Source organism: Heterocephalus glaber, unplaced genomic scaffold (assembly GCF_053883595.1).
Source record: "Heterocephalus glaber isolate CG9 unplaced genomic scaffold, H.glaber_assembly_v1.0 deba00001463, whole genome shotgun sequence".
Classification (NCBI taxonomy): Eukaryota; Metazoa; Chordata; class Mammalia; order Rodentia; family Bathyergidae; genus Heterocephalus; species Heterocephalus glaber.
Window position 1 is genome coordinate 403,709 of NW_028258310.1, and position 12,290 is coordinate 415,998.

At 39.1% G+C, this 12,290-nt stretch overlaps 1 protein-coding gene across 11 annotated transcripts in view; it reads left to right on the plus strand.

Moving 5' to 3' along the window:
- Positions 1 to 12,290, plus strand: part of Sncaip (synuclein alpha interacting protein) — a 151,399-nt gene that overhangs the window by 73,519 nt on the left and 65,590 nt on the right. For 10 of the 11 annotated variants that reach the window (XR_015438804.1, XM_087180512.1, XM_087180509.1 and 7 more), the window contains one exon: positions 6,488 to 6,590. Coding sequence is in view for 10 of the 11 variants with exons in the window: in XM_087180512.1 (XP_087036638.1) it covers positions 6,534 to 6,590 (57 nt within the window). In the remaining variant the exon portion in view is untranslated. Of the gene's footprint in view, positions 1 to 1,148; positions 1,305 to 6,487; positions 6,591 to 12,290 lie in introns of those variants that run through there. The other variant, XM_021266276.2, reaches the window with a different exon arrangement.

The window sequence follows — 12,290 nt, forward strand, 5'->3', positions numbered from 1 at the left end:
CGAGTACCACCTTATATGAGCAAACTTTGTTTTCTTGTTGTCTCTCCTTTGTACTATATGCCCATCATGGCAAGGAGCATGTGTAAGTGGTATCTAGTCTGTATGGCCCCTCTATTCCATAAGTGAACAATTCGATAAAATCTGCACAGCTTGTGGCTTCCCACTCTTACTCCATGTGCTCTTTTTGGCTCCTTTTAGTTGCCTCTTTCAAGTAGACATTACTTGCCTTTATCATTTTTCTGCTTCAAGACTAGGCATTTAGCAATTGCCATACTTCTGGCCACTGTTGAATCAAGAGTGAAAGAAACTGAGTCCAATACTTGGAATGAGTTACTTTCTTGCCAGCCAAGCAACTGAGCCAACTAGGGACAACAATTCCACCCAAGCTTTCCAGTTCTTAGTTTATGATTTTTTTGAGCTCTTATATTGAAGAAAGTAAGCCCAGTATCTATATACAGGCTTTCAAATTAAAAATTTATCCTGTAATACATTTGGCAGTGTGCATTTGTATGCACGCATATGCCAGCATGTGTGCAGTGTGTTTGTGTGCATAGGAAGTGGCTACAGTCTTCCAAGTGTTGGTGAATTAAAGAATAAAGGAATAAGCTGTAATGCAAATCAAAGTTACCTCATCACCAAATGTACTCTGCTTATTTATTTTGACAAGCCCAGATTATTTTTAACTACCAGGCCTCAGTAAACTGGTAAATGTAAGAATAGTGACTTTGGCAGAAAAAGAGAAAAGTGTGTAACTTGAGCCTTGAGAATGAGTCTATACTGACTCCTTGTAAAATGGAGTGAGGCAGTACATTTTGAAAGGAATTTCAGTAGAGCAATTTATGTGATGGGTGACTATAGTCACAAATCAACGAGCCTTTTATGAGCCAAGCACACAGAATGTGTACATTAAAATGATTGTAGTTTCCCAAGGAAATTTTGTTGGCCACTCCAGGCTTTTTCCAGTGATGCTTCTATCACTCAACAGCTTTTTGGAAGTCTTCATTTGGAATTATTTCTCAGTCAGTTTTCAAGTCACAAACAGCCAAAAAAAATTTTAAATGTCACATGAAATCATAACACTGGGGTAGAGGAGAATATTTTAATGGGTTCACTATGTTCTGTAATCCTATGTGGCTCTGTTACTTTTAGCTCTTTCCCAAGTGAATCTTCCCTTGAAGCTGTGGAGTCATCACTGAGGTCACTAACAAGAAGGTGACTGCATTGATGGACCCCTTAGGGACATGTGCTCCTCAGACTCTAATAGGCACTAGAGGGACTTCTGCTGTCGGCAGTTTATCAAAACTGTGAGTAATAAGAGACATTATACACAATTAATACTTTTTACTTAGGCCTTTATCTCCTTAAGCCAAGGATCAGTTTGGAAATTGGATTAGGTGAATGATGGCAAAACTTTCAGAACTTTCAGTGATAGTGTCCTGCTGCAGCATGCATGCCATAGGCTTGCCAGGTTTCACCCTTGGGAGACCCAAAGAAGGGATAACCAAGATGTCACCAGCAGCCTCTGTGCAGCATAGATTTCCCAGCAATCCAGGTTTTGACCCTACATTCTAATATTTGTCTTCTTTACCTCCCTATCTTCTACCCAAATCAGGAGGGCTAAACCACTGAAAACTGTTTCCTTTACCTGTCTTTACTCATCCACCCCCTGCCTAACCTACACTTCTCTCCACACTTTAAAGAAAAAGTTTTAACCACACAGTACACCTGTCTAAATGAATAACAAATTAAAAATTGCCAGTGCAAAAAAAAGGAGGGAGGGCACGGGATTTGGCTTAGCGGCACCGCACCTGCCTCGCAAGTGCAAGGTCCTGAGTTCAATCCCTGGTACCAAAAAAAAAAAAAAAAATTGCCAGTGCAGTGAAAAGAAATGAAAAACTCAAATGAGCTAGAAAGAATTGATTTCAACCAGTCAGTACTACTTAGGGTAGAAAGATCTTGAGAGGTATGTTGTGAGGGACAGGGCCTGTGATACAAAGGAACCCCTCAGGAAGCCTCAGAGAACCCATGACAAGTGGCTGTAGTTTACAGGGTTAAGGCTGATGGCATGGGGGTACAGTGAAAATTTGTAAATGACTAGGTTCTGAGATCCCAGAGGGGCTCAGGTGGAAGTGAACTATGATGCATAGCAGTAATAATCTCATGTAAAGGATTCTAAGCTGAATTGCCCTTTATAGGGAGCCTGAAAACTGGTTTTCCCTTAGGCATAAACCTATTCTTCACACTCTTTTTTTTTTTTTTTTGGTACCGGGAATTGAACTTGGGTCCTTGCACTTGCGCGGCAGGCAGCGAAACCACTGAGCTAAATCCCCAGCCCTATAAACCTATTCTTCTTGGTCTGAGTAGGGTCAGCCCTCTTGCCTCTAAGCTGCTGGTCTGAGCCAGCCAGAGGATGACTTTGGGTCTTTTTCTAGGCTTGCACTTGGCATGGCTTCCTCCCTTCCCCTCTACACACAGCAGTGCAGTGGCACCATGTAAACTCACACCAATAACAACAAAGCAAGAACGTTTCCATTCTCCAGTTGTAAAGTGAAAGAAACATGATCGCCACCTCATAACATTTTATTATGTTTGCAAAGGTTTTCTTTTTCTGGTTCTAAGAGATAAAAAGGAGAATATGGAAACACAAATTGGGACAAGGCAGTAGTTTATTTGTAAGAAATTTTATTTTGTTGTTGTGCTATGATAGTTTAAAATGATCTTTAAAATACAGATTCAATCTTAGAATACAAATGAAGTCAACGTTTTTGACAGGAAGCTTGAATTAAAAAGAGGGGAGGTTATTAATGGTAGTAATTGTTATTTAATACAGAGTTCCTTAGAAGGGTCAAACACTCAAATGTCTCCAAGGCTGAGTAGGGCATCAGGGAGGGGCTCTGGTGACCTGGGAGTATGAGTTTGCAGACAGGTAGGAGCAGCTGCTGCTCAGCACTAGCCAATTGTTGTCATGGGGAATGCAGACCTTTGCTGCCAGAACTCACATATTTTTAAAGCAAAGCCAGAATTCGAGAATTTTATATGAAATCACCCAAGTCTACAAGTTGGCAACTGATTGGATTTTTAAAAACACTGCTAAGGGCCAAACAAATCACATCTGTGGGCCAGACTCAGCTCATGGGCCTCTGATGTGTGACCTGAGTAGCTGGGCTTTCTGTTAAAGCACATGTGTTGTCAGTCAGAAAAGGGGGCTTCTTGGTTCCCATCATGGAATGGTGGGAGATGGCAGAAGAGCAGGCTGAGAAAATCAACCAGAGTCCATCCAGCTCAGTTTCCTGTCCAGCCTGTTTCCTCATTTGCAGCAGCTGCCCTAGTCTGACCTCATTCCTTTCCTTCTCACCCCTAATACCTCAGAAGAAAGTGCCCAGAGGTGCTAGATGCTTGGTGGAGGGGCAGCACATGAAAAAGAGAAAGACAGTAGTGACCACTGGGGCAACTGTTGACTCTAAAGGAGCAGTTGAAAATGTGGCCAGCATGGGCTGAACCATCAAGATTTCTGCACGTTATCAGTGACGGCATAAAAACTCTCATTGAAACCAAACCAAAGGAGTTGTGTTGGAGACAGAATAAGATATTTGAAAGGAAATGGCTGTGTTATGGAGGCCTGCTTCAAAGTGAAGTTCAGATGCTGTGGACATTTGGTCTGAGGCTGAATCATCCAGCCCATTTAGATATAAGCAGTGGCCCAGATCTTCCATAATGAGCTTCAACTATGGTAACTCTTGGCTTCTGGCTGACAGAACAAAGAATATCACTATTCATCTTAGTTACTTTTCTTGTTGCTGAGACAAAATACCCGACACCCAAAGTTAAAGGAGGAAAGGTTTATTTAGCTCACGGTTTGTAGAGGTTTCAGTCCATAATCAGCTGGTTCCAAAGCAGGGTGACATGACAGGAGAAACAGCTCATGGCAGCAGACAGAAGGTAGCAAAAGCAACAAGGGACCTTGACAGTGTCTTTCTATCCATTTTGTCTTATCCAGACTACTTAGGTCGGGTAACACTCAACACCCATAATCTGGAGCCTAGCATTGCACCATGAATCATTTCCAGCATCACACACTCTAGATCTAGCCACTTCTGAAAAAGCCCCACCTGTGACCCTATGAGGCTTTAGGGTCTAAGCACAAGCCATAACAACTACCATTCTCCAAGTGCAGATACAAAGATACTCTGCTTTGATGTCCTAATTTGTGTTATCTACTGGTTATGTTTCATTAGAATGGCTACACTCAGGTGGAGACTGCCTTCTGTATTGTCACAGCATCTCATATAGGAGTTTCTTAAAGATCTACTTAGTCCTCAACTATGACAGATTTCTCTGCTTTGTTTCCTCTTATTTGCATGTTCCTGATTATTCTGGATGCATTGCTTTTTCATTTTGATCTGTTCCTTGTCTTAAACTACACAAATGGTAAAATTATAATAAACAGAAAAACAAATCATATCCCAAACCCATCACCTTGTTTATTTTTCCACATTTCCTCTCCTCACATGCATATGTCATTTTTACATGGTCTTAAGTGTGGTGGATACAGAGTCCATCCAAGGGAGGGTTAGGATACTGGTTCCTGTTGTTTGCATTATTCTGTATCACATCCTTATACCCAGTGTCAACTTTGTGGCAATCACCAAAGCCATGGAATTAGAATTTGTAGATCAACAATTCACATGGAGGACAGATTGAGTGAGAAGAAGTTGGGTTGGAAGAAAGTCTATTAGCTGATGAGCTGGAATCCAAACAGTCTGGGTTGTCTCAGAATCCAGAGTGGAAGAGAAAATTATTTTGAGTAATTTGCAAGTATGAGCGTATGTTTTCCTCTCAAAGGCTCTGTGAGGACTAGAGGGAAAGTAATATACTTATATACCAAGAAAACTGCTTGAGAGCCTACTTTTAAGATTTCTATCAATAATAAAATATCTGGTTTTAAATAGTTTCTATAAACACAAACTGATTTTTCTTTTCCTTTTAAAAACTTCTGTGATTTCGGAAGAACTTTATCCACTTATTATAAATGGATAATTTGAGCATGGAAGTAGCCTCCTTATCCTTTTTGGGTGGACTCTACTATAAAATATGGCAAAATGACCAACATGTGGGAAGGGAAGGAGAGGAAACATGAAAATTAAATCAGGTGATGGGCTTGGTATTTTTTCTGTTTATCATAATTATACCATTTGCATGACTTTAAAAAGGAACAGCTCAACATTAGCATTTCTTTCTTTCTTTTTTTTTTTTTTTTTGCGGTACCCGGGATTGAACTCAGGACATTGCGCTTACAAGTCAGGTGTGTTGCCATTGAGCTAAATCCCCAGACCTAGCATTTCTTTTTTAAGATAGCCCTTTTTATATTCTTGATCATGTATTGGGAAGCCCCTTTTCATCAGACTAGATGTACTTTCATTTTCAAGTAATATTTCCTTACTGCTCAGAAAAGCATACCTTGATTAGAGAATAGAGGCCAAAATGAATCATTTCAGATACTCAAGTCTGGGTACATAATATAATTTTTATAATAAGAAAGACAAGTTGCAGGAAATGGATTATTTCAATACCTGAGAGTTGGTGTGCCAGAAGATAATTGCACACCAAGGTACAACCAGAAGATCTATATTTCTGTTATTGACATCTGTAGGTGCCACTGCCACCGCCAATGGTGATGATGATAAGTGATGGGAAAATGAAGTGGGAGGTGACATATCTTATGAAGACAGGCTTAAGGGATGGCCACAGGCAGCCCCGAGGCAAGTGCTGACTGAGGACATTCTGACACCTGTGTTAGGACGCTCTGGCACAGTCAGGCAAATCTGTTTAAGCAAAGCGCATTGTAGTAATTCTGTAGTCTAAATCTAGACTTAGGTATTCTCTCTCTCTCTCTCTCTCTCTCTCTCTCTCTCTCTCTCTCTCTCTCTCTGTCTCTCTCTCTCTTTCTCTCATGTTGAACTGGAAGTTGTGGTTGTACTATAAATTCTTTTTTTTGTACTATAAATTCTAAAATATCTGTCACTCTGAATTAGTTGATACCTACCTCATATGATTACTCTGGAGATTTGCTGTTCATGGATCTATGTACAACATCCAAGGATATGACAACAGGAAGTACTCCAGTATGATTTTCCTGAGATTTTTAGACTGGTCCCCTTTCCTGGAAGCCCATACTTTCACCTCGGGTGGGATGAGAAGTGTTTGGGGGCTGAAATGAATCCTAATGTTGATCATAGGGGAAAATTCTAAACTTGACAAAAACAAGCAAGCACAAGTAAAACAGATGGCATGGGTGCTAAGTGCAGAGCCATGGCCATGAAGGAGCTATGCCCACTGCTCTGGGGAGCCCACGGGGATGCCTGGAAAGAGGAAATGTACCCTGAGGCAACAATAGCACCCAATTACCTTTCACATTTTGTTTAAATATATGTCATATTCTTAGTTATAAATAACTTTTTTGCCTTTTTTTCTGCTTTGTCTTGTCCAGGAAATTATAAATATTTGGCCTTACTCAAAATGTGCAAAGAAGAATAATGGAAGCACCTGAATACCTTGATTTGGATGAAATCGACTTTAGTGATGATATATCTGTAAGTATTACTACTTGTAAGCAATGTTTTCAGTATTGCCTTTAACTTCATGGGCTACTTTCTCTACTACAGTCTTTATATCCATTCTTCCAATTATATTCAGGAATTGAAAACAAATTCCACATGGATCACAAAGTGTGCTTTGGGGTTCTCAGAACCAAAAAGTGAATCCTACCTACTTGTGTGAGACATTGGGAGGATAAGGAATTTAACCTCAGTGAGCCTCCAACTTTTAATCTGTTCCAGTGCTGTCAGAATTACTCATGAGTACATCTAGAAACTGTCTGTATATGCACATAATTAACCCTATGAATGTTAATTCCCAATTTCCTTATTTGGCTGGCTATTTGACAGCCAGAATTCTCTAGGGTTCACAAGGACATAGAGTCCAAGTTGAAATTTATTAATTGATGAAAACAAAGGGAGTTTTTCCAGTCAATAAGTATGAGAACATAGAGTGGACATTTGTTGGGAATCTGCAGAAGAGTAATGTCCTAGTCCAGCTGACTTCATGATGTACTGGTTAATTCTGTGATACCATGGGCTGCTGAGTCTCTAAGTTCCCCTAACAGTCACAGACTCTGCTGCTTCCAGGTTCCCTTGGGGCTGTTCTGAGTGGATTGTCTTCAGGCACCTTGCTTTATACTAGACCACATGGTCAGTGCTGCCTCACCTGCAAACATGTTGGCATCTGTCAGCAACTGTGGGCGCTCAGAATACGTGATGAGAAGCTTGCTGTTTCTGAAGTAGCTATATCATGCTTCTTTCTGGGAACTCACAATTTCTGACTTTATCTCCCGTTAATTTGTCTGAGTCTAGAGCTTTGGGTCACCACCAGAATAGTTCTAAAATGATGAGTTTACTTTAACATGCCTCTGACAACAGTTTTGTCCTCTGCTCTACTCTTTACCTTGAAGTAAAATATCTGTACTATACAAAAGAATTAGATTACTGGGATAATTTCTGCAAATCACCTGTTTGATGCAATCTTGGATAACTTTTGTTTTGAACCAGAGAAATGTGAATTCAACCTTTGCCTATTTCCAGACATTTTTTTCAGTTTTAAAAAATAAATTTTATTTTGTATATGTGATATTATAAAATGTTGGCATAGTAAAATTATTAGCTTAATGAAGCAAATTAACATACCCATCACCTCACATAGTTATCCTTTTAAAAAGAAATTGTGGCAAGAGCAGCAAAAATTTACTTATTTGACGGGGAATCTCAAACACTGGACAATTTTATTAGCTATAATCCTATGTTGTACTTTAGCCCTCTAGACTTGTTCATTTTATATATCTGTTACCTTGTATCTTCTGACCTACGTCTCCTTTTTATTTATTTTTTTTAGTGTTTTCATTTTATTCATGTGTGGCAATTTTTATTAGTCCTCATTCAGAGTAATGTGAAGTGAGCTTCCTCCTTACCATAGTATCTTTCTCTCTCAATCACTGTGCCTGACTTCAGAATGTTCAGAGTGTGGTTCATTTACAAGGTATTTTGATTTGAGCAGGGGAAAGCAAAGAGACAGAAGGAAGGTGGGGGTGCAGAAGGTGTAGTAGGAAAGAATATTTGTGTTATGATTAGGAGCTGGGTGGTAGCTCTCCATGGTTTAATAGTAGGGTTGTCTTTTGAAAGCACCAGCTTTGAAGGCAGCCAGCCTCAGTTCCTACCTTCCCCTGCCCTTTGCTGTCTGGATAATTTGGTGGGATACACTGACTGCATCTCTCTGAGATACTCACGCAACTTGTAAGATGATATTTAGGATTGGGTGAAGTAATAATATATGTGAAACACTGCTTAGCGCACAGTGAGTTACTCTTAAAAATGGCAGCTTTTGTTGTTATTTCAATGAATAATACAATAATATTTATATGACCAATGGTGAAGAAAGAACTCAAGGGAAAAGACCAGGCATGATGTCAAGATATTTCTTTAACTACAAGGGAGCAGTTGTATTTACAGAAGAATCATCTGGCAGTAGCCCATAATTTTGATGAATTAGGAAGCTCTACTTGAAAGATAAAATATATTAAGCAATAACTGAAGCTGTTTAACAAGTTAGACTACAGGATTATGCAATAGTTGAGCTTCTATAACTTGACTACTCTGAAACATAAAGATGTCCATCTGTAATAGTGTAACTATACCAAAACTTCTCCCCTTTAAATATGTTCTGTTGTTTCATCTTTAAACTGCACTTAAAGTGAAATCTGATTTGAAAGTGCATAGAATTGATTAAACAATAATAAGGGCAGATATTTGCTGAGCGCTTACTACAGGACAGGCATTATCTTGTTTAATCCTCACAACAATCTTGTGCTGATAGTACTATTACCTTCTCCAACGTCCCGCCACGGGAGCATTTGGCAGTACCTGGAGACATTTTTCGTTGTCGTACCGAGAGGTGCTACTGGCAATCAGTGGGTACAGGCCAGGAATGCTTCTAAACATCTTGCAACATACAAGTCAATCTCCTGCAACAAAGAATCATCTAGCCCCAAAATTGATAGTACCAAGGATGAGAATCCTGGTCTATTTAATCTCCTTGAAACTGAGGAAGGTCTGCTTTCACTTCAAACTCTAAGCATAATAGAGTTTTATCATCGTGCAGTATTATCCAAATTCAATACTTTAAATATGTCAGAATTATACTACTGTTATTTAAAGACTTCATGAAGAAAAAAAGTAGAGATTGCCTCTTGAATATTGAAATGATTGCCCTCTGCTTATTTAAGTAAAATAGGAGGGTCAAATATTATAGCTGCTTTATAGGCTAAATGGAGATTATTTAAATGCTAAAATTGGAAAATGAACATGTTTTCACTGTGTTAATTCACTGGCATAAAAAGAAATTTGGTTTATTTCCCATGAAGATGGTTTTATTTTTAGGGTTCTGTAAACCTCCATCTCTGACAGCCCTCTGACTCTTTCCTGGTTAAGTGGCGGAGAGGGAAGGAAGGTGCATGTTACATTTGGAAAAGATGTTTACAAAACTCATGCCAAAATCTAAAACTCTTCTTACTCGCCAGCTGTAGCCCTATTATGTAGGATAGGCTTTGTATTTCATGAGTTGTCCCTGTAGTCATGAGCCTAGTTCTTGTTTTAATTAAAACACAAGCTGTATATTGGTATAAAAAAGAGAACTTTTTTGCCTTTACTCAATGAGACAAAACACAGAAGGCAACCAAATTATTTTGAAGTTTCCCAGGCTCAAAAATAATGTGCATCCTTTGCAAAATGCAGAGTATAAACTATACATTCTTATAACCCTGCCATCTGAAAAGGCAAAACCTTGTGCAGTAACTGCAGGTCTGTGAAAGAGATGATGACACACATAAACACAAAGGTTCAAAACAGGGCTTTTCTGTCACTTCAACTGGGTTTACAGATTTTTTTTTCTTTAGTCCTATGGGAGCCAGATCCCTCTATTGTTAAAACAGAAACCTCTGGAATTCCTTGGAGCCATAGTGTATTTGTTTATTAAGAAAGTACAAGTTGCTGTTCTCAAAAATTGTATCACACATAAGACTGAGGAAAGCAGAGGCTGGACTATGACTCTATTGAAGAGCTTCACTCATAGGCACCACCTGTCAGAGTTAGCTGAGGCACACACTGAACTGAATCCTTTATCAGTTGTCTTGATCAAGCCTCACATCAACTCTGGGAGTCAGACTTTTTCTTCTGTTTCTCCGATGGGAAATCTGAGGAGTGTATGACTCCCACAAAGTTATTGATAAGTGGCAGGGTCTGGACTTAAATACCAAACTGGTTTTTTTTCTTTAATTTTTTTTTTAAATCAAACTGTTTGACCACATTATTCTTCCCTCCTGAGCAACTTAGTTGAGTAGAAATATCTCTGGGCCAGTTGCTTCACCCATCTCTCTCCCCATTTGGCACAGAAGTGATTGCACATTGCTTCCTGGCAGTAAGAGAGTTGGTATACATTATAAATAAATAAAGTAAAGACAGCTAAAGGGAACTTAAGCAAATCTCTTAATTTTACTCTACCTCAGACTTCTTTTCTGCAAGTTGATAATCTACTTATTGTTTTGGGTTTTTATAAGGAAAACCTAAAAATGTATGCTTATGTGTTATATACACATACATGTGAATATACACATGCATACAGATATAAACATGGTACACATACAATGCATGTAAATATCTTCACACAAATAGAAATGGGTAAAGCACTCTACTCCTCTGTGTAAGAATCATATTGCCTTTCTGAAGCAGCCTGACTTACAGTTTTGGTGAAAGTTGACATTTTTTGGCAATCACATAACTTAATTTTTGTGCAGGCCAAACATGATCAAGACACATAAGTGTCTTTCATTTTACTATCCCCTTTAGTCCAAGTCTTTGCAACCTAGAGTAAAAACATAAAATTATTGGCTGGGGATTTAGCTCAATAGATCTGCTGCTTGCCTCAAAAGCACAAGGTCCCGAGTTTGATCCCCAGTACCAAAAAAAAAAAAAACCCATAAAATTATATGGGTTCATTTTCCTGAGGTGCTTGAACTACCCATACTATCTGGTAGAGTAATAAATGCTTATGGCATACTACACTCACTTTTAATGAGTTTTCAGGCCCTCGCATAAAAAAATATTCCTTGCAGAATAGAATAGCCTTTATTTTCATCAAAATACCTACCTGTGGGCCAGGGATTTAGCTCAGTGGTTCAGCCACCTGCCTCTCAAGTGCAAGGTCCCGAGTTTGATCCCCGGTAGCCCCCCCCCCAAAAGAATCCCTACCTTTCCTTCTGTTTTGTGTGGACCACCTTTTACTCAGTTCAATCTACTAACACATCCCTGGATTTTATTACATTTCAACAAAGACCTGAAGAAAGGGATGGAGAGTCCACCAAATGGGTACTGGCAATGAATTGGGTGTGTAAAGAATAGAGCTTTGCCCCGCATTTAGGTATAGAACAGAATATGAAGACATTCAGAGTACTGAGAACCTGGCTTGTTCTTCCACTCCAGCAAGAAATCTACCAGAGATACATGGATCCTGTTATGCCTTTCCAGAAATTTCATGTGCCCTCTGGCTATCTCAGTCCCTCCTTCACTGTCCCTGTCAGCCACACCCTTTCAAGCAGTTGCCCTGCTTTTGTCTAAATTAAAACTTTTCTTAGTGCTTCTCAGTATGGTTTATTTTCAGCAACTATTCAGAAGGCCCCACGTATTATAGTGTTTTTTGCAATGTCCTGCATTTGTGTCCAATTACCTCTCAGTCCAGAAGACTCCAACCTCACATTATCAAAAGCCTTAAACCTTGTTCTAACATCATATATCATATATATTCTCTTGTTTTCTAAATACCTGAAAGAAAAATGAATTAGGAATCATATAATCCAGAAAAGATGAATTATATGTTGATGTCCCATAGCCACTGTTAGATGCTAGGACTGGAACCAAGTTCTTTGGCCTCCAAGCCTTGGACCAGACACCTCTGCCAGAGGGAGAGAGGGGCCTCAGGAAAAAGTGGTTTCAGAGAAGAATAAGCAACTGCTAGATTTTTTTTCCCATTTGCTTTCTTTTACTCAGCAGATAACCCTAGGAGTTCTTATCTTGCTTGGTAGTCATTAGATTTATTGGGTCAACTATATATGTTATTTATACAAACTATTTGCCTTTCACAATTAGCTTTTTTTGTCACTATACCCAACAAGAATCTATCAGTCATTAGTA